The sequence below is a fragment of the Triticum dicoccoides genome, chromosome 5B, assembly GCF_002162155.2.
Source record: "Triticum dicoccoides isolate Atlit2015 ecotype Zavitan chromosome 5B, WEW_v2.0, whole genome shotgun sequence".
Classification (NCBI taxonomy): domain Eukaryota; kingdom Viridiplantae; phylum Streptophyta; class Magnoliopsida; order Poales; family Poaceae; genus Triticum; species Triticum dicoccoides.
In genome coordinates, this window is record NC_041389.1 from 219001991 (window position 1) to 219022067 (window position 20077).

At 44.3% G+C, this 20077-nt stretch overlaps 1 protein-coding gene across 1 annotated transcript; it reads left to right on the plus strand.

Moving 5' to 3' along the window:
- The first annotated feature begins 16172 nt into the window (after positions 1-16172).
- On the plus strand, positions 16173-18536 carry LOC119308114 (V-type proton ATPase 16 kDa proteolipid subunit-like). The gene is made up of 3 exons (XM_037584241.1): positions 16173-16402; positions 16640-16925; positions 18116-18536. The coding sequence occupies exons 1-3, from the start codon at positions 16324-16326 to the stop codon at positions 18246-18248; spliced, it is 498 nt and encodes a 165-aa protein (XP_037440138.1). The 5' UTR covers positions 16173-16323; the 3' UTR covers positions 18249-18536.
- The last annotated feature ends 1541 nt before the right edge of the window (positions 18537-20077 follow it).

The following is a 20077-nucleotide window of genomic DNA, read 5'->3' on the forward strand; positions in this document are numbered from 1 at the left end:
GCCTCCTTGGGTGAGGCGGTAGCTCCCCTATCTTCCCCTTCGCCTTCTTCTGAAGGCCCAACCTCCAACATCCTGACCAGCACGGGATCCGGCGCGGTCTCTGGGAGGGGGGCCGGACACCGTATCAGCTTTGCTTGCGCTATCCACTCCTGTTAAGGAGCAACGGGTTAAAAGGCGAATCATAGAAGGGCAAACAAACAGTATGTCCGGACTCGGAGCTACTTACTTGTGTATCCGGGCGATTGCAGCTTAGGCCGGCGTCCTCGGTCAATTCCGGACACGCCTCTCGTGATCCGAAGAATAATTTGTACATCTCCACGGGTGTCATACCCATGAAGTGTTGAAGAATCCATGGTCCTTCCGGATTAAACTCCCACAGCCGGAGAGGGCGGCGTTTGCAGGGCAGGAGACGCCTAATCAGCATGACTTGCATGTCCACTACCAGATCGATCTCCCTCGCCTGGAGGTCTCGAATCCGGACCTGCAGTAGGGGCACGTCCTTTGGCGGCCCCTAGTTGAGCCCTTGGTTGACCCACGACATCAACCATCGTGGAGGTCCCGAGCGGAATAAGGGCGGCGGCTTCTGCCTGCTGCCCTTCGAAGCGGTGATATAGAACCACTCCCGCTGCCACAAGCCGAGCTCCTCTTGGAAGGAGCCCTCGGGCCACGGGGCATCGGCCCTCTTGCTTACGGCCGCCCCGCCACACTCTGCTTGACGCCCCCCGATCATCTTCGGCTCCACATTGAAGGTCTTCAGCCACAGGCCGAAGTGGGGGGTGACGTGGAGGAAGGCTTCGCAGACGACAATAAATGCGGAAATATGGAGGATGGACTCCGGGGCCAAGTCGTGGAATTCCAACCCATAGTAGAACATGAGCCCTCTCACAAAAGGATCCGTCGGGAAGCCTAAACCCCGACGGAGGTGGGATACAAAGACGACATACTCGCCGGGCTCGGGGGTGGGGATGGCCTGCCCTTCGGCGGGCAACTTGTGCGAAATCTCGTAAGACGGGTACTTGGCCTCTCGCAGTTTTAGCACGTCCTCCTCCGTGACGGAGGAGGGCATCCACCGGCCCTGAAGGTCGGAGCCGGACATTGTTGAAGGTCCGAAGCGCTCGAATCTGGGGCTCTGGGTGTTGGAACTTGGAGCAAGGAGAAGATTCGATGGGAGATTGAAGAAAAGAAACGAGCTTTGGTCCCGTTATAAAGAGGGAGAATACCAAGAGCTGTCTCCGTGACCGTTTGGGACTCGCCTTCAATAGAGGGGGCGTGGCGACGGGCGCGGTTGGGTTACCCACGTCCGTATTGATGAGAATCCCGGAATAAGGGGAACTTGATCTCTGCTTCAACAAGACGTGCCAAGGAAACCGCGTCGCTAAATGCGCTGAGGTGGTATAATAAAAAAGATTCAAGTAAACGCTTGGTAGTGGCGTGACGTCATGCCACAAAATACGTCAGTAGATTGAACCTGTGTACATATTATTCTCTCTATGGTGGAATGTGGAATTTATTTTGCAAAGCCGGACACTATCCTGGTGTTCACAATCTTCTATGGATTATTCGGAGGAGGAACCCGCCTTGCAATGCCGAACATTATGCGCGCCGGACTCATCGTCATTGAAGCCAGGTTCAGGGGCTACTGAGGGAGTCCTGGACTAGGGGGTGTCCGGACAGCCGGACTATCATCGTCCGCCGGACTCCAAGACTATGAAGATACAAGATTGAAGACTTCGTCCCGTGTCCGGATGGGACTTTCCTTGGCGTGGAAGGCAAGCTTGGCAATACGGATATGTAGATCTCCTACCATTGTAACCGACTCTGTGTAACCCTAGCCCTCTCCGGTGTCGATATAAACCGGAGGGCTTTAGTCCGTAGGACACAACAACCATTACAACAATCATACCATAGGCTAGCTTCTAGGGTTTAGCCTCCTTGATCTCGTGGTAGATCCACTCTTGTAATACACATCATCAATATTAATCAAGCAGGACGTAGGGTTTTACCTCCATCAAGAGGGCCCGAACCTGGGTAAAACATCGTGTCCCTCGTCTCCTGTTACCATCTGCCTAGACGCACAGTTCGGGACCCCCTACCCGAGATCCGCCGGTTTTGACACCGACAGTGTCAGTGACTTAACATAAAAAATGTAGCGACCAGACCTCAAACAGTCTGATCTCTGTGCTTTAGTGTCATCCCTGGATCAGTAATGCTGACATGCACAATACTTGAAGGATTTATAACAGAGTAGCAATCACACACTTATTACATCGAATGTCTCAAAAGAGAACTTATTACAATAAATATGGCTTAAGGCCATCTAATAACGATAACAGCGGAAGGCTTGGAAGATAAGTGAGTCCATCAACTCCAACGGCATCACTGACTATAGAACCACGACCTAATAGGCACCTTACTCATCGTATGAAAAGTCTGCAACATGAATGTTGCAGCCCGAAAATGGGTCAGCACATGGAATATGCTGGCAATGTAACACATAGAGAGTAATGAAAGAATAAAGGTATACTACATGCATATATGGCTGGTGGAAAGCTCTATGGTTACAGTTTTGCATAAAGCCAATTTTTCCCTACTACAAAGAAATTTTATTTAACTATCATGGTGGTTGTTAAACATTGAGAATGGTTGACAGCATCCTCAATCCCAATTAAGCATCATCATTAAAACCCAATAATATTAATTAAAGTAACATGATGAGATTCACATGATAATCCAAGTACTAGATACTCAAAACGTCCATAACCGGGGACATGGCTAACCATGATTAGTTTATACACTCTGCAGAGGTTTGCGCACTTTTCCCCAGACTCAATCTCCTCCGTTGGGATTCTCGCACTACATGATGTTTGAGAAACGGATGACCGAGACATAGTCTTTCAGAAGCGCTAGCACCTTACGATCGGGTAGACAGTACCAACCTACATCCCCTACATCTGCTAGTCTACCACGGTAAGAGTTCGCACGACTTAGTCAACTATGTTATAGCCTATAGTAGCTTGTGGCTGCACACGGAAGTTTCTAGCATGAATAATCTCATGATCTCTTTGAGCCTGGGTGGCGGTCCATAGAGAAAAACAGGCAATCGCTGGAATACCCAGGTGCCTCAATCCACCCAGATGTGTATTAAAGTTGCCACCTTAAATAAACCATTAATTTAACAATCTCACATCTGTCATGGATACACTCACCCAATCCACGTCTACTAGCATAGAATAGCAATATAAGCAAACGTAGAAGTAACTCCCAAGGGTTTGATAATAAAACAGGTAATAGGTACTACCTCATCTACTTCCCAAAACCCACATGTTAAACAGATCATAATCATGCAATTGTTTGAGGGTTGATCTAATGCAATAAAACTGGGTAGTAAAGAGGTATGATCAAAGTGTTACTTGCCTTGCTGATGATCCGCGAAACCTAGAGATTTGAAGTAGCAAGCAGCGCACTCCGGGTACTCTATCGCAAACAAACAAGCATACAGTCAATACTCATCTAATACATAGGTAAAACTCAAATAAGAGATCTAACCAGAAAGTTCAACTTAAGAACTCCGATTTGCAAAAAGAATCAAATCAAACGAAGCAACGAAAGTCAAACGGCGAAAGAAACAAGCTTCGTTTACTAATCTGGATCTAAGTCAAATTTTACACAAGCAAAATCTTGTTTGAGTAGGTTAAACAGAAAGAGGGTTTCGAGACGAAACTCTAGGCCCTTGAATCGCCTGATTCCCATAAACGAGCAAAAAGTTATACTAGAACGAAAATCGGATCAGAAATAATAGCGGAAAATCCGAGAAAGAAAAAAATGACGAACAGATTAACGAACGGAGCTCGTTAACTGAAACTAAACGGCGAATTCGTTCGTTAAAACAAACGAACGGGTGAACGCTCACTAAATAAATAAACCAGAAGAAAAAAATAAAACCGATCTATTTAAAAAAACAAATCTAGGGTTTCTAAAAAAACTGAATCGGTTTTTAAAAAAAATGAACCACGGCGGCGGCGGCGGTTACCTCCGACTCGGCTCCGACGGGGCTCCGGCGGGACGACGCGGGTGGCGAGGCTGCGGCGGCAGCGGCGGCTCCTGGCGGTGGCGGCTGCAGCTGCTGCTACTGCGGGGCGGTGGGTGGCGGGGTGGGGTGGCGGTGGCGGGGTATTTAAGAGGGGGGCTGCTTGGGGAAGGGGCAAGGCGGCGGGGGCAGAGGACTCTGGCTCGGACTCCTGTCCGGCGGCGGCGCGGCGCGGGGAAGGCAGCGGCGGCGCGGGCCGGCCTGGCCTGGCTGGGCCTTCGGCCCAGTCGGGCGCGGAGATTTTTTTTTAAATAATTCCGCCGAACTAAGAAAAACCAAAAGAAAATAAATAAAAATCTAAAAATGCCAAAACAAATTTTCACCGTATAAATAAAATATTTAGAACAAGATGAACATTTTCTTGGCCCTAAAATGCAGTTTTGAAAATGTGCAATTTTTCCTAAATTCAAATAAAATAGCGAAAACTCCAAAATAAAACTTATTTGATTTTTTTAAATCCTCAATATTTCTTTATTTAGGGAAAGTCATTTTATTCCCTCTCTCATATTTTTATAAATGAAATAATTGAAGATAAAATCAATAAAATCAAATGATCCTATTTTCAAAATTTGAGAAAACTCAAATATGAAAATTACGAAATCCCCAACTCTCTCCGAGGGTCCTTGAGTTGCTTAGAATTTCTAGGATCAAACCAAAAGCAATAAAATATGATATGCAATGATGATCTAGTGTATAACATTCCAAATTGAAAATTTGGGATGTTACAAACCTACCCCTAAAATGAATCTCGCCCTCGAGATTCGGGTTGGCTAGAAAATAGGTGAGGGTGGTCCTTCAGCAGATCTTCCTCTCGTTCCGAGGTGGCTTCATCCTCGGTATGGTGGCTCCACTGAACTTTGCAAAACTTGATAACCTTGCTGCGGGTGACTCGGCTGACATACTCAAGAATCTTGACTGGTTTCTCCTCGTAGGTCAAATCACTGTCCAACTGAATCGCTTCTAGCGGCACTGTATCTCTCAGCGGTATATCAGCCATCTCCGCGTGGCACTTCTTCAACTGGGAAACGTGGAACACATCGTGAACTCCTGACAATCCTTCGGGCAGTTCCAACTTGTAGGCAACTTCTCCCATACGCTCCAAAACTTTGTATGGTCCTACAAAACGTGGCGCTAACTTTCCCTTAACTCCAAAGCGCTTAACTCCTTGAAGTGGAGATACTCGAAGATAAACTCGGTCTCCGACTTCGTAAACTGTCTCCTTGCATTTAGAATCTGAGTAGCTCTTTTGCCTGGACTGGGCTACCTTGAGCCTATCGCGAGTCAACTTCACCTTCTGTTCAGACTCCTTAATCAAATCCGGTCCAAACAACTAGCGGTCTCCAACTTCATCCCACGATAATAGGGTCCTGCACCTCCTTCCGTACAAGGCTTCGAAAGGGGCCATCTTCAAACTGGATTGATAACTGTTATTGTAAGAGAACTCTGCATATGGCAAATTGTCGTCCCAACTAGATCTATAATCTAGCGCACAAGCTCTCAGCATATCCTCCAAAATCTGATTGACTCTCTCTGTCTGTCCATCTGTCCGCGGGTGAAAAGTTGTACTGAACTCTAGCCTGGTACCCAAAGTTTCGTGCAACTGATTCCAGAACTTTGAGGTAAACTGGGTTCCTCTGTCTGATACAATGCTCCTCGGAACTCCATGCAGATGTACGATCCTAGTCATGTATATCTTAGCCAACTTAACACTGGTGTAAGTAGTCTTTACTGGGATGAAATGAGCTACCTTCGTCAAACGATCGACTACAACCCAAATCGAGTCATATCCTGAACGAGTCCTGGGCAATCCCGTAATAAAATCCATGCCTAGCTTATCCCACTTCCATTCGGGTATTGGCAATGGCTGTAACAATCTTGCTGGCTTCTGATGCTCTGCCTTTACTCTCTAACATACATCACAAACTGCTACATACTCCGCAATATCCTTCTTCATTCCGGTCCACCAGAAAGTATCCTTCAAATCCAAATACATCTTGGTATTTCCTGGGTGAATCGAATATGGTGAATCATGGGCCTCTTGTAAAATCAACTTCCTGATCTCCGGGTCATTAGGCACATAAACATGGTCTTCAAACCAGAGGGTATCGTGCTCATCCTCACAAAATCCTTTAGCTTTTCCCTTGCTCATCTTCTCCTTTATAGAGGCAATCTCCTTGTGAGTCTTCTGAGCTTCCCTAATCTTATCCATCAAAGTAGACTGAATCTCCAATGTCGCAACGTAGCCTCTCGGAGCTATCTCCAAACATAGTTCACGAAGATCCTCGGCTAACTCCTTTGGTAACTCTTCGGTCATTAGTGTGTTGACATGGCTCTTACGGCTCAACGCATCAGCTACTACGTTAGCCTTTTCGGGATGATAATGTAATCGCATATCATAATCCTTGATGAGCTCCAACCATCTCCTTTGCTTGAGATTCAACTCCTTCTGCGTGAAAATGTACTTCAAACTCTTGTGATCCGTGTACACTTCACAATGGCTTCCGATGAGAAAATGTCTCCAAGTCTTCAATGCATGCACTACGGCTGCTAACTCTAAATCATGTGTGGCATAATTCAACTCATGAGGTTTCAGCTGTCGTGAAGCATACGAAACAACTCTTCGCTCCTGCATAAGTACTGCTCCAAGTCCTCGACGTGAAGCGTCACAATACACCACATAATCCTTGCTCTGGTCTGGCAGAATCAACACTGGTGATGTAACCAAACGTTTCTTCAACTCCTGGAAACTGGCCTCACATTCCTCAGTCCAATTGAACTTGGTATCCTTCTTTAACAACTCCGTCATGGGCTTCGCAATCTTCAAGAAATTCTCAATGAATCTCTAGTAGTATCCTGCCAGTCCAAGAAAACTCTGGATCTCTCCAACTGTCGTTGGTGCTACCCAATTTGTCACAGTGACAACCTTGGTGGGATCTACTGCTATTCCTTCTCCGGATATAACATGTCCGAGGAATCCAACTTCCTTCAACCAAAACTCACATTTGCTGAACTTGGCATATAACTGATGTTCTCTGAGCTTCTCAAGTACCAAACGCAAATGCTCCTTATGCTCCTCTTCGTTCTTCGAGTAGACCAAAATATCATCAATGAACACTACGACGAACTTATCCGGAAACTCCATAAACACCTTGTTCATCATGTTCATGAAATATGTAGGGGCGTTGGTCAGACCAAATGACATAACGGTATACTCATATAGCCCGTACCTGGTGGTAAAAGCCGTCTTAGGTATATCCTGCTCTCAGATCTTCAACTGATGGTACCCTGATCGCAAATCGATCTTGGAAAATACCTTAGCTCCTTGTAATCGGTCAAACAGATCATTGATCATCGGCAGTGGGTACTTGTTCTTGATTGTTACTGCATTCAATCCTCGATAATCAACAACCATCCTCAATGATCCATCCTCCTTCTCCACTAGAAGTACTAGTGATCCCCAAGGCGAAGAACTTGGGCGAATATATCCTTTATCCAGTAACTCCTTAATCTGCTTCTTAATCTCTTCCAAATATTTTGCAGATATCCTATATGGTCTCTTAGATATTGGCCATGTGCCTGGCAAAAGCTCAATCAAAAACTCAATGTCTCTATCCGGTGGCATGCCTGGCAACTCCTTTGGAAATACGTCAGGAAAATCCTTCACCACTGGTACTTCCTCCTGCACAACTCCTGATAAGGAATTTACTTGTGTCCTCTTCGGCTCATGCCGGGATACATACTTGATCCTTCTTCCTTTTGGCGTTGTAAGCAAAATTGTCTTACTGGCGCATTCAATGTTCCCTCCATACTTCGATAACCAATCCATGCCTAATATCACATCCAATCCTTGCGATTCCAATACTATTAGGTCCGAGGGAAACATGTAGTTACCAATCCTTAATGGTAACCGATCACTCCATAGACTAGCCATATATTCTGCTCCAGGCGAGGTTACTAACATGGGTGACCTAAGGGCTTGGGTTGGCAGTTTATACTTATCCACAAATCCCCTTGAGATATATGAATGTGATGCACCAGTATCAAAAAGAACGAGTGTAGTACATGACTTAACCAAAAACTTACCTATTACTGCATCTGGCTGAGCTTTAACCTCCTCCACGTTAACGTGGTTCACCTGTCCCCTATTAAAAGGGTACGGCTTCTTCCCTGAGCTTCCATTGCCATTTCCATTCTGGGCTTCAGGACATTCATTGGCATAATGTCCGTTCTTTTGACACTTATAGCAAATGACTTGGCTCAGATCTTTCTTGGCTGGTGTTAATGGGTGGGTACGGTTCTGGCCGTTGCTTCCTCCATTCCCGTTACCATTCTTGGGGCCATTATGATTATGCGTGCTACCTCCTCCATGGGTATGCTGGAAATGTCCTCCCGATTTCGGGGTAAAACGTGGCTTCTGCTGAGCTCCAGAATTGTACTTCCCTTGTCCATACTTCCTCTTGCGGTTCTCAATCTGCGGCTGCTTCCCTTCAATCATAAGAGCATGGTCTACCAATTCCTGGTAGTTGTTGAAAGTTGCTACCATCAACTGCATGCTCAGCTCATCGTTCAGTCCTTCCAGAAACTTCTCCTGCTTAGCTGCATCCGTAGCAACGTCATCTCGGGCATAACGTGCTAGCTTACTAAAGTCATCCACATACTGGCCAACTGTCCGTCCTCCTTGGCGCAAGTTGTGAAAGTCACGCTTCTTCATGGCCATAGCTCCTGCTGAAACATGGGCAGTACGGAAAGCCTGCTGAAGCTGATCCCATGTGATAGTGTCGATTGGATAAGTGGTTGTGAAATTCTCCCACCATGATGCTGCGGGTCCTTCAAGCTGATGTGCGGCAAAATGCACCCTCTCCGCATCTGTGCATCCTGCAGTGGTCAACTCCCTTGTTGTCTTGCAGAGCCAATCATCTGCAACTATTGGCTCGGTGCTACTGGAGAACACCGGCGGATTCAGCCTAAGAAAACGGGTTAAGTGATCAACAGGTGGTGGTGGTGGGTTGTTGTTGTTGTTCCCCTGATTCTGATTCTGTACTAGCAACTGCATCAAGGCATTCTGCTGCTGGATCAACTGAGTGAGCTCTGGTGGGAAAGCAAATCCATTGTCACGTCTCGGAGGCATCGGAGGGTTTAGAAGAGATGAGAATATAGAATAGAATGAGGTCTAGAGAGAAAACACTACCCATATGCTCATGAGACAAATGCAAACAAAATCACTTCATTCAATCAAACAAGGGCATACAACGATCTAACTATCGTTACAAAAGTGCTCGGACTATACTAGATACATGGGGGAATACTACTACTGTTATGGAGGTCGACTAGAAAAACTGCTCCGATGAAGCTTCATCAACATAGTCATCATCGCTATCATCTGGGTCCGAGTCGGTGTCGTCGATGATGATGTAGTTCTATGGACAAGTGCAATCTTCGTCTTCTCCTCCAGTCGCGGGAAATCCCATGAATACTTTTAGCTTCTTCTTCAGATCATCGTTCTTCTCCACGAGTGTTGCTATTTCCTCCTCATATCCATCGCGTGTAGACTTAAGTTCTTCCTCCAGCTCCGTGATCTTGGTCATGGCTTTCTTCAGGTCTATCATGCCTGCGCACATCTGGTTCTCCTGGCGATGAATGTGCTGGTTTAACTCCTGGATGAAAGCTGCAATTGATCTATCCTTCCCGGTGCTGATCATCTCCCATTGCTCATCTCGGCGCCCACAAATCTGGTAGATTGTATCCTTGAGATCCTTGTGGTAAACTTCTCCGATGCGTCCCATGGTGATGTGAGCTGCCATGCTCTTTCCTAGACTCCAGGTTGGTGCATCAAAGGAAAACTCTATGGGCTCAGTGACGGGCATGAACGTCCTTCCTGGTACTTGAACTTGAATCATCCAGCACTCCTCTTTAGGTAAAGTGGCATTGTAGGTCCCGGTGACACTTGGTACTCCGATGTTCAGGTATCTAGTGACTTCCTTCAAGTGACGTCCAAAGGGTGTATTTTTATCCGGTTGCGTGAACTTGTTCCTTGCATCTGCCATCCTAAAAGAATAGAAAGGATGAGGAGTCAGAAATGAGAAGAGTGAGTAGTGATCTAGGGCTTTAGCTTAGTGGTCGTGTCCTACAGTCAGCGTGTGCTCTGATACCATCTTGTAGCGACCAGACCTTAAACAGTCTGATCTCTGTGCTTTAGTGTCATCCCTGGATCAGTAATGCTGACACGCACAGTACTTGAAGGATCTATAACAGAGTAGCAATCACACACTTATTACATCGAATGTCTCAAAAGAGAACTTATTACAATAAACATGGCTTAAGGCCATCTAATAACGATAACAGCGGAAGGCTTGGAAGATAACTGAGTCCATCAACTCCAACGACATCACTAAGTATAGAACCACGACCTAATAGGCACCTTACTCGTCATCTGAAAAGTCTGCAACATGAACATTGCAGCCCGAAAACGGGTCAGCACATGGAATATGCTGGCAATGTAACACATAGAGAGTAATGAAAGAATAAAGCTATACTACATGCATATATGGCAGGTGGAAAGCTCTATGATTACAGTTTTGCATAAAGCCAATTTTTTCCTACTGCAAAGGAATAAATTTTATCTAACTATCATGGTGGTTGTTAAATATTGAGAATGGTTGACAGCATCCTCGATCCCAATTAAGCATCATCATTAAAACCCAATAATATTAATTAAAGTAACATGATGAGATTCACATGATAATCCAAGTACTAGATACTCAAAACGTCCATAACCGGGGACACGGCTAATCATGATTAGTTTATACACTCTGCAGAGGGTTGCGCACTTTTCCTCACAAGACTCGATCTCCTCCGTTGGGATTCTCGCACTACATGATGTTTGAGAAACGGATGACCGAGACATAGTCTTTCAGAAGCGCTAGCACCTTACGATCGGGTAGACAGTACCAACCTACATCCCATACATCTGCTAGTCTACCACGGTAAGAGTTCGCACGACTTAGTAAACTATGCTAGAGCCCATAGTAGCTTGTGGCTGCACACGGAAGTTTCTAGCATGAATAATCTCATGATTCCTTTGAGCCTGGGTGGCGGTCCATAGAGAAAAACAGGCAATCGCTGGAATACCCAGGTGCCTCAATCCACCCAGATGTGTATTAAAGTTGCCACCTTAAATAAACCATTAATTTAACAATCTCATATCTGTCATGAATACACTCACCCAATCCACGTCTAGTAGCATAGTATAGCAATATAAGCAAACGTAGAAGTAACTCCCAAGGGTTTGATAATAAAACAAGTAATAGTTACTACCTCATATACTTCCCAAAACCCACATGTTAAACAGATCCTAATCATGCAATTGTTTGAGGGTTGATCTAATGCAATAAAACTAGGTAGTAAGAGGTATGATCAAAGTGTTACTTGTCTTGCTGATGATTCGCGAAACCTAGAGATTCAAAGTAGCAAGGGCGCACTCCGGGTACTCTATCGCAAACAAACAAGCATACAATCAGTACTCATCTAATGCACAGGTAAAACTCAAATAAGAGATCTAACCAGAAAGTTCAACTTAAGAACTCCGGTTTGCAAAAAGAATCAAATCGAACGAAGCAACGAAAGTCAAACGGTGAAAGAAACAAGCTTCGTTTACTAATCTGGATCTAAGTCAAATTTTACAGAAGCAAAATCTTGTTTGAGTAGGTTAAATGGAAAGAGGGTTTCGAGATGAAACTCTAGGCGCTTGAATCGCCTGATTCCAATAAACAAGCGAAAAGTTATACTAGAACGAAAATCGGATCAGAAATCGCGATCAGAAATAATCGCGGAAAATCCGAGAAAAGAAAAAACTGACGAACAGATTAACGAACGAACGTTCGTTAACTGAAACTAAACGGCGAATTTGTTCGTTAAAACGAACGAACGGGCGAACGCTCACTAAATAAATAAACTGGAAGAAAAAAATAAAACCGATCTATTTAAAAAAATGAATCTAGGGTTTCTAAAAAAACCGGATCGGTTTTTAAAAAAAAACTGAACCACGGCGGCGGCGGCGGTTACCTCCGGCTCGGCTCCGGCGGGACGGTGCGGGTGGTGGGGCTGCGGTGGCGGCGGCACTAGCGGCGGCGACGGCTGCGGCTACTACTGCTGCGGGGCGCTGGGTGGCGGGGTGGGGTGGTGGCCGCGGGGTATTTAAGAGGGGGGGCTGCTTGGGGAAGGGGCAAGGCGACGGGGGTAAAGGAGTCCGACTCGGACTCCTGTCCGGTGGCGGCGCTGCGCGGGGAAGGCGGCGGCGGCGCGGGCCGGCCTGGCCTGGCTGGGCCTTCGGCCCAGTCGGGCGCGGAGATTATTATTTTTTTTTAAAAAAAAAATCCGCCGAACTAAGAAAAACCCTTAAATAAATAAATAAAAATCTAAAAATGCCAAAACAAATTTTCACCATCTAAATAAAATACTTAGAACAAGATGAACATTTTCATGGCCCTAAAATGCAGTTTTGAATATGTGCAATTTTTCCTAAATTCAAATAAAATAACAAAAACTCCAAAATAAAACTTATTTGATTTTTTTATTAAATCCTTAATATTTCTTTATTTAGGGAAAGTCATTTTATTCCCTCTCTCATATTTTTATAATTGAAATAATTGAAGATTAAATAAATAAAATCAAATGATCCTATTTTCAAAATTTGAGAAAACTCAAATATGAAAATAACGAAATCCCCAACTCTCTCCGAGGGTCCTTGAGTTGCTTAGAATTTCTAGGATCAAACCAAAAGCAACAAAATATGATATGCAATGATGATCTAGTGTATAACATTTCAAATTAAAAATTTGGGATGTTACAAAAAAAATTACATGCACAAAAATATTGAAATAAATTTCATTTAAATTGAAAGAATTCGATGTCACAATTTTTGTAACATTCCCAATTATGAAGTTGACCAATAAATAAATCAAAATGATTAATTAATTAAATTTCATTAACCGTAACTAACAAGTTAAGCGTCACGTATATAGTACTGCTCAATCCAGTCATTAGATTGGAGCATAAATCTCATTAGGTTTTTATATAAACTGGAAGGGAAGTTGAATAAGACCAACATTATGAACTATCGTTCACTGAAGTACTTCACTTTCAAGTGGACGGACTTGATTTGATCCTCTGAGGGGTCAAAGGGAAAAGGCTATTTGACTAAACAAAGGAAGCCTTTTTGGCCGATTTAAGTGACTGTACGGACGATCCATCACGCGCCTACCCAAAGTCCCTGTTTTTCATGCATTTGACTATGAAATTGTGATCCAAACATGGAGATCCAATCTTCGCGCATGGGTCATGTGCACCCAAACATGGAGATCCAATCTTGGTATTAAGGGGAATTCCTCCTAACGTCGGAAACTTTATGTTGACCCTAGCTTTGCACCAAGGGACTTTTCCTAAAATCAGGAATATTTCCTTGCTTAAAAAAACACAGGAAACAATGGGTTTTCCCGAGCGACCGATCCTATATGTGGTCGAACAGCTTGATTTCCCAAAATTAAGGAAGCCTAAAAAAAGCAAAACTGAAAGAGAGACTTGTTTTACGAGCAAGAATGAGGGAGGCCTCTTCCAGACCCTACCTATCGAAGCCTTGTTTTCACAAGGCAAATATGAGGTACCATAACACCTCTTTTACTAAAGGAATCCGCCTTAAAAGGTGTTCCAGAAAAAATGAAGTAGCACTCTATTGCAAGTTCCTTGCACTTAAACCGCCAAAAAGGAAAGGAACTTTTCCTATTGTTTTCCGTTAACACGGAGTAGTGAGGTAAGGAACTGGAAACCGGCTAACTGTACTTTTCCTTTTCTACTGAAAAGAAAAGGCAAGGGAAGGACAAAAGGTTTCCCCCAAACCCCTTCCCAAAGGCGTAGAAGGGAAAAGACTAGGCATGTTCGTTTGATAAAGTCTAGCTTTGCCAACTATTTCAAAGGAAAGGAATAGAACATAACAGAAAGCTACCGATGCAGCTCGGTCTCCTCGATCGTTCCCTCAAGTGACCGGCCACTCCTTGTTAACCTTGTTAATGGAAATTCAACTAAACAATTGCACTAATGGAAATTCTCTCTCCGTTATAAACTATTCCGCTCCCTAACCTACCTTTCGGTCGATCTGTACTCTTCACTACGATTTCAAGTACTCCCTCCATCAAGCTTGTCACGCCTCTCAGATTCACTCCCCTAGGCTAGGAACAGTCCTTCGGCATCGGGTCGATATGGCCTAAAGGCCATGTCTCCCCTATCCGGGGTTTACGGCTACTGACTCTATCGAAGTAGTCTAGAACCCCGGACTGCGTGTTTTTGCTCTTACCCATGAAGGGATAAGAGCTCAGAACCCTTGCTTTCTTGACTAGCTCTGAGTCGGGGGTACTTGCTCCCTTCGATCTGAGTACAGATCTTCCCTCCACCAACTAATATACTTTGATCACTACGTTCGGCGTTGCTGTCGAGTCAGGTCCCCAATCAAGGGGCCCTATCTCTCCAGTCAACCAGGAAGATGATGACAAATCAACCAATTGGATTTCATTGTCATTCCATTTCCCTAGTCATGACATGCAACGTTGTAATTGCGTATCATGATCAGAGATGTAGGGTTGTGGTTGGTTCATCAAAAAGATGAGCCACGTCCAGGACAATCGTGTTGGTTGTTGTCCTTGAAGGGACCGATAGGTGTACCAGAAATCAAACAGGTTAGATGTGAGCAAAATAATGGGAAACATCTGTAGCCAAGGGAGCTTTGCCCTTGATGTATTGACTAGTCCAATGCCGACCAAATCAACTTATCAGTTAGGAACACTCCCATTCCATTTGCATATCACTTTAAGGCTTTCTTTGGTTCATAGGAAAGGATTATCACAGGAATAGGAAACTTGTAGGAAACGAGATGACATATATCTCAAATCCTATGAGTATGATTAGGAAAAGAGATGTCATTTGGTTCACATTATAGGAATATTTCCATTGAGTTTAGGCTCATGTTTATTTTCCTTTGAAATATGAAGGATAGGAACCAATCCTACGTAGGAATAGGAATCCATTCCTATGAACCAAAGGGCTTTAAAGAAGAAAAAAAAATCCTAAAAGAGTCCTATCCTATAATTTTCCTTTGAAATTCCTCCAAACCAAAGGAAGCCTAAGTATTTGTGAATGCTTTCTACACCTGTTTCGGGCAGCAGGAGGTTAGCAGATAAGGCCCCTATTCATTGTGAGAGGAATCACACACACACAAGGGAGGATAATTTAAACACATAAAGTTACTAATATGTTTTTATCTGTATTTTAAGATTCCTGATCATAATATCTCGTACTAAACAGACTTAATATGTCCGACAACAGAGATATTCGAAGGAAACAAGCAAATACAAAAACACATAGCTAGCAACATAAACATGAGTGCTAAATTCAAAAAGTATTAGAGAGATTAAAGGGTATAGAACAGGAAACATGTATCAAGACCAAATATACAAGAAGAACTAACCTTTTCGGTAAAATCCTTGGATATAACTCTGCTCCTCTTGTTGATATGGTCCAATCCTTGGAACTAACCGTTTCTTCTATAGAAATGTTGGTTGAAGGGCGACAACGGTTTAGAAGGCACACGAAGAGGTACCCGATCCTACATCTACAAGTATACCGTCTTGATTTACAAATGCAGTACGCACATAAACAACACAAAATTATATTCACAAATCAGTTTACGAATATTACCCTGCAAAAAGAAAAATCAGTTCGCGAATATTGACACAGATCCACGACCTACGATCCACGAACTTCACCGCTGCTTGCCGCCAGAAATCGTGTTCCAGAGACGAGACGACTAGTAGATGAGTAGAGCACGACCCATGGGTACGCGAAAGGCTGGAACAACGTCAACCACGCAACGCTCCGCCCACGTGGCCCGCGAGCAGTGAGACACCAATTCTACAATCTACACCCAGACAAGGGCACCGGTGCCCCTCCTGACCGGGCAACCACGGGTACACGGCTCCTACATCCAGAGGGGCAAAACCGTCCAGTAAAAAACATTCCGCCCCACCCCGTCTTCTTCTTCCCCAATCTCCAACGCCCTCCTCCTCAGATCAGATCGTGAAAAAGCCCAAACCAAATCCCAAAGCGACAACAGAAAAGCTCGAGCTCGAGCTCTTGCTTGGGTGGACGAGCGAGCAGACCCCGATCCCAGCAGTAGCACCAGGAGGAGGAAGATGTCGTCGGTGTTCAGCGGCGATGAGACCGCCCCCTTCTTCGGCTTTCTCGGCGCCGCCGCGGCACTCGTCTTCTCATGTACGCCCTCTCCCATCTCTCTCAAACTTGCCAGCCTTTGTGTAGCTTACATATGTTTGCGGGAATAAGATTGGAGCTCTGATCCGCCCGGATCGGCGGAGCGTTGTCCCTTCTAGCGCGCTGGTCCTTCGATTCCGTAGATTCGATTCGTTTAGCACGCGAGACGAAGCGCGCGCTTTGGTCCTGGGTTAGTCCCTGCGATCGTTGACGAGACCTCTCCGTGTCCCATCCTTGCAGGTATGGGGGCGGCCTACGGGACGGCCAAGAGCGGCGTCGGCGTGGCGTCCATGGGAGTCATGCGCCCGGAGCTCGTCATGAAGTCCATCGTGCCCGTTGTCATGGCTGGAGTGCTCGGTATCTACGGGCTTATCATCGCCGTCATCATCAGTACCGGGATCAACCCCAAGGCCAAGCCCTACTACCTCTTCGACGGCTACGCCCACCTCTCGTCCGGGCTCGCCTGTGGCCTTGCCGGCCTTGCTGCTGGCATGGCCATCGGCATTGTTGGTGATGCTGGAGTCAGGTAAGCTCAATTTATCATCTCTTATTGTGTTATGCGCACTGATTTTGCTGCTATGTTGGTTTGTTGATGACTAATTTGCATTGTTAATGCACATGCCTCACGCCTGTGCCTACATAGTAGTAGCTAGCAGGCGCATGTGCTGCATTTGAAGGAATGCATTTAGGTGGATGGTTCTGACCCAATTTCATTGGCCTGATTCTGTTTGAGATTCGAATCTCTGTAGGCTCGCTGTTCAAGTTTCATTATTTGGTTGTCTCAATATACTCCAATATAGCCTTAACAGAAGTAAATTTCAGTTACAGCATGGATCATTCTCTACACAAATCCACTTAGGTTGTTTATGACTCGACTAACAATTCATCAATAAGCTGAAATCTGAGGATGAACATATACGAGCTCTTATTATTACTACACTTCTCTCTAGGCATGATATGCTTGTTGTACCAATTATCTTAGGAAACAATCTTGACATATAGAAAAATGACACTGGCAATTTATTCCCTCACCTACGTACTATAGACGATGAGCCTTTGTTATGTCAATTACTTCTTTCACCATGAATTTTGTGTAAGTCGGTCTATTATGGTGGATTTACTTTATATATGCTGCTCACCAGACAAAAACATTTTTCAGTGGAACCGCCTTTGTGGACTTATGAAGTTATGATACTCTTTGAACTGTATACTTTGTATTTGTTCTGGTCTTTGTAGTTTATTAGTTAGTGTGATGTCCTATATGTTTAGTTAGTAGTATGATTCTCTCTGCTTGTTAAGTTTTGGCAATATGTATGCATACTGCTATCTGTAAATGAAACTCCCAAACTTGTAACTAAGCTACGCTGATTCTAATAACTTGTTAAGGGTTTAGTATTTGTCAATGTTATAGTTAGCTCTTTCCTTTCTACTGGTTTGTTGCTCCCTGGGTAAGACCTGATAATTGCTAAGTACTCCCTCCGTCCCCAAATACTTGTCGGAGAAATGGATGAAAATGAGTGTATCTAGGACTAAATTGCGTCTAGATACATCCATTCATCCGACAAGTATTTTCGGACGGAGGGAGTACAAGATTATGCAATTTAAATCTGTTACCTTCTATATACTGTTGATTTGACATGCGTGCCTTACCATCGGAGGATCAATTGGAACTTGCCTAAATTGTACCCCGTTCTGATCAAACATCATTGTCTGCAGGGCAAATGCTCAGCAGCCCAAGCTGTTTGTCGGCATGATCCTCATCCTCATCTTCGCAGAGGCGCTCGCTCTCTACGGTCTCATTGTCGGCATCATCCTGTCATCCCGAGCTGGCCAGTCTCGTGCCGATTAGGCATGTTCCACACACGCGGCCCTGTGTGCCCTCTTGTTTTATATTATTCAGACAGCAAACTGAGCTCTAGAGGTTATCATGTCTAGTTTTCATTCTTCTGTTTGGTGGAGAAAAAAACATCTGTAGCCAGGGGAGCTTTGCCCTTGATGTACCATTCTTTTTCCGTCAGGATGCTGGGTGGGGGTTGATGCTTATTTGTGCACAGTTATTTACCTTTTGGGTCTGGCTGGACGGTGTAATCTGGTGAATAAGCGAGAATTTGCAATGCAATTGAGTTTTGTCCATTCATCCCACAATATCCTTTCTTGTGTATTATCCTTTTCGCAAAGGAGAAGTACACATGGTTTGAAACTAGAACACCAGAACGGCCCCCTTTGGTTCAAAAGTGATTTGTAGGATTAAATTCTATAGGATTTTTTAATGATTTGTTTTTGTACTATCCTACCGAGGAACCATCCAAACCTCTTGGAAAAATTCTATTGTTTCTCTATTGATGCCACCAAAGTTCCTTACAAATTTAAAATCCTTTGAATTCCTTTGATTCATAGGGTAGTAATATCATAGGGATAGGAAACTTGTAAACATAAGATGCCATGCATCTCAAATCCTATGAATAGAAAATGATATGTCCTTGCTAATGTTTATTTTTCTATGAAATATGGAGATAGAGAATTCCTTAATGAGAATTTGATTTGTATTCCTACGAACAGTAAACAAAATTTTTCTATAGAAATTCTATCCTACAAAATTCCTCCAAATCAAAGGAGGTCTGAATCCTTCGCCGCTGCGATGTACTAGACGGAATGGTGTGCTCCGCTACGCTCAAATATAGTGGCGTTTGAACCCACGTGGATCTTTGGCGTTTGATACCCACGCGGATCTTTTGGTGCCAATGCACCTGAACTGTAAAATAATTTAGAAAGTTTTAGAAGTCAAAAATTCTGAATTATTTTGGAATCAAACATCATCAGGTGTTACGCTCGTGTGAAAAGTTTCAAGAATTACTTTTCACACAAGTGTATGTTCATGTTTGATTCTTGAGAATTACTTTTCACACATGTAATACCTGATCATGTTTGATTCCAAATACTTCAAGATTATTTTGACTTTTCTAAATTGATATACCAATATAAAATGATAAGGGATATATCCAATTGATCTCGGCCATCAATTCAGGTCAATTCAGTGACCTAGATTGCTCCAATAACGAACCCTCAACGTGTTTAACATGCAATTAATATCATATCAAATATAGCACATAAATAATAGAGGTAATATCACTTGTAGTCACTAAACTTGTGTCGACAGTTTAGTGCTAGATCTTTGAAAATACGTTTTTTCGGTCATACAACTTGTCATTTGGTTCAAATACAGTCACTCTGTTCCAGTGCATGCGTATCCAGCATGCATGGGTCCACTGTCAGCGACCTGCACTGTTTCAAGGTGACACGTGGGCGACTTTTTTTGCCCAAACCCCCCTTGAATCTTGTCTATTTGTGGCCGCCGCGTGTCTCCTAACCGCTTCATCTCCTGACCATTCTGAGGCAGACACGGAGGCATCAGAGGCGGTGCGTCACGGCGGCCGTCGTCGGAGGAGATGGACGACCTGCGTCGTCGACGTCCGGGTGAAGCAGGGCCGTCATATGGTTAGTCTCTCTCTTCTTTGTCTCGTTTCTCTCCTCTGCTCTCGTTGTCTTTTCTGTGCCGCCTATCGCCAGGGTAGGGTTCCTGTATGCTGGCGCGATCACAATTAATTCATTCACATATGCATTGTGAGTAAACGAATTTTGCTGTATGCATTACATTTGTAGGATCTAGTTCTCATGTTT

What these genes read in the sequence shown, in the direction of transcription:
- LOC119308114 (XM_037584241.1), top strand. Translation starts at nt 16,324, where the DNA reads ATGTCGTCGGTGTTCAGCGGCGATGAGACCGCCCCCTTCTTCGGCTTT. An exon ending in CGCGGCACTCGTCTTCTCAT is followed by an intron (nt 16,403 to 16,639) that starts GTACGCCCTCTC and finishes CCATCCTTGCAG; the next exon opens with GTATGGGGGCGGCCTACGGG. An exon ending in GTTGGTGATGCTGGAGTCAG is followed by an intron (nt 16,926 to 18,115) that starts GTAAGCTCAATT and finishes CATTGTCTGCAG; the next exon opens with GGCAAATGCTCAGCAGCCCA.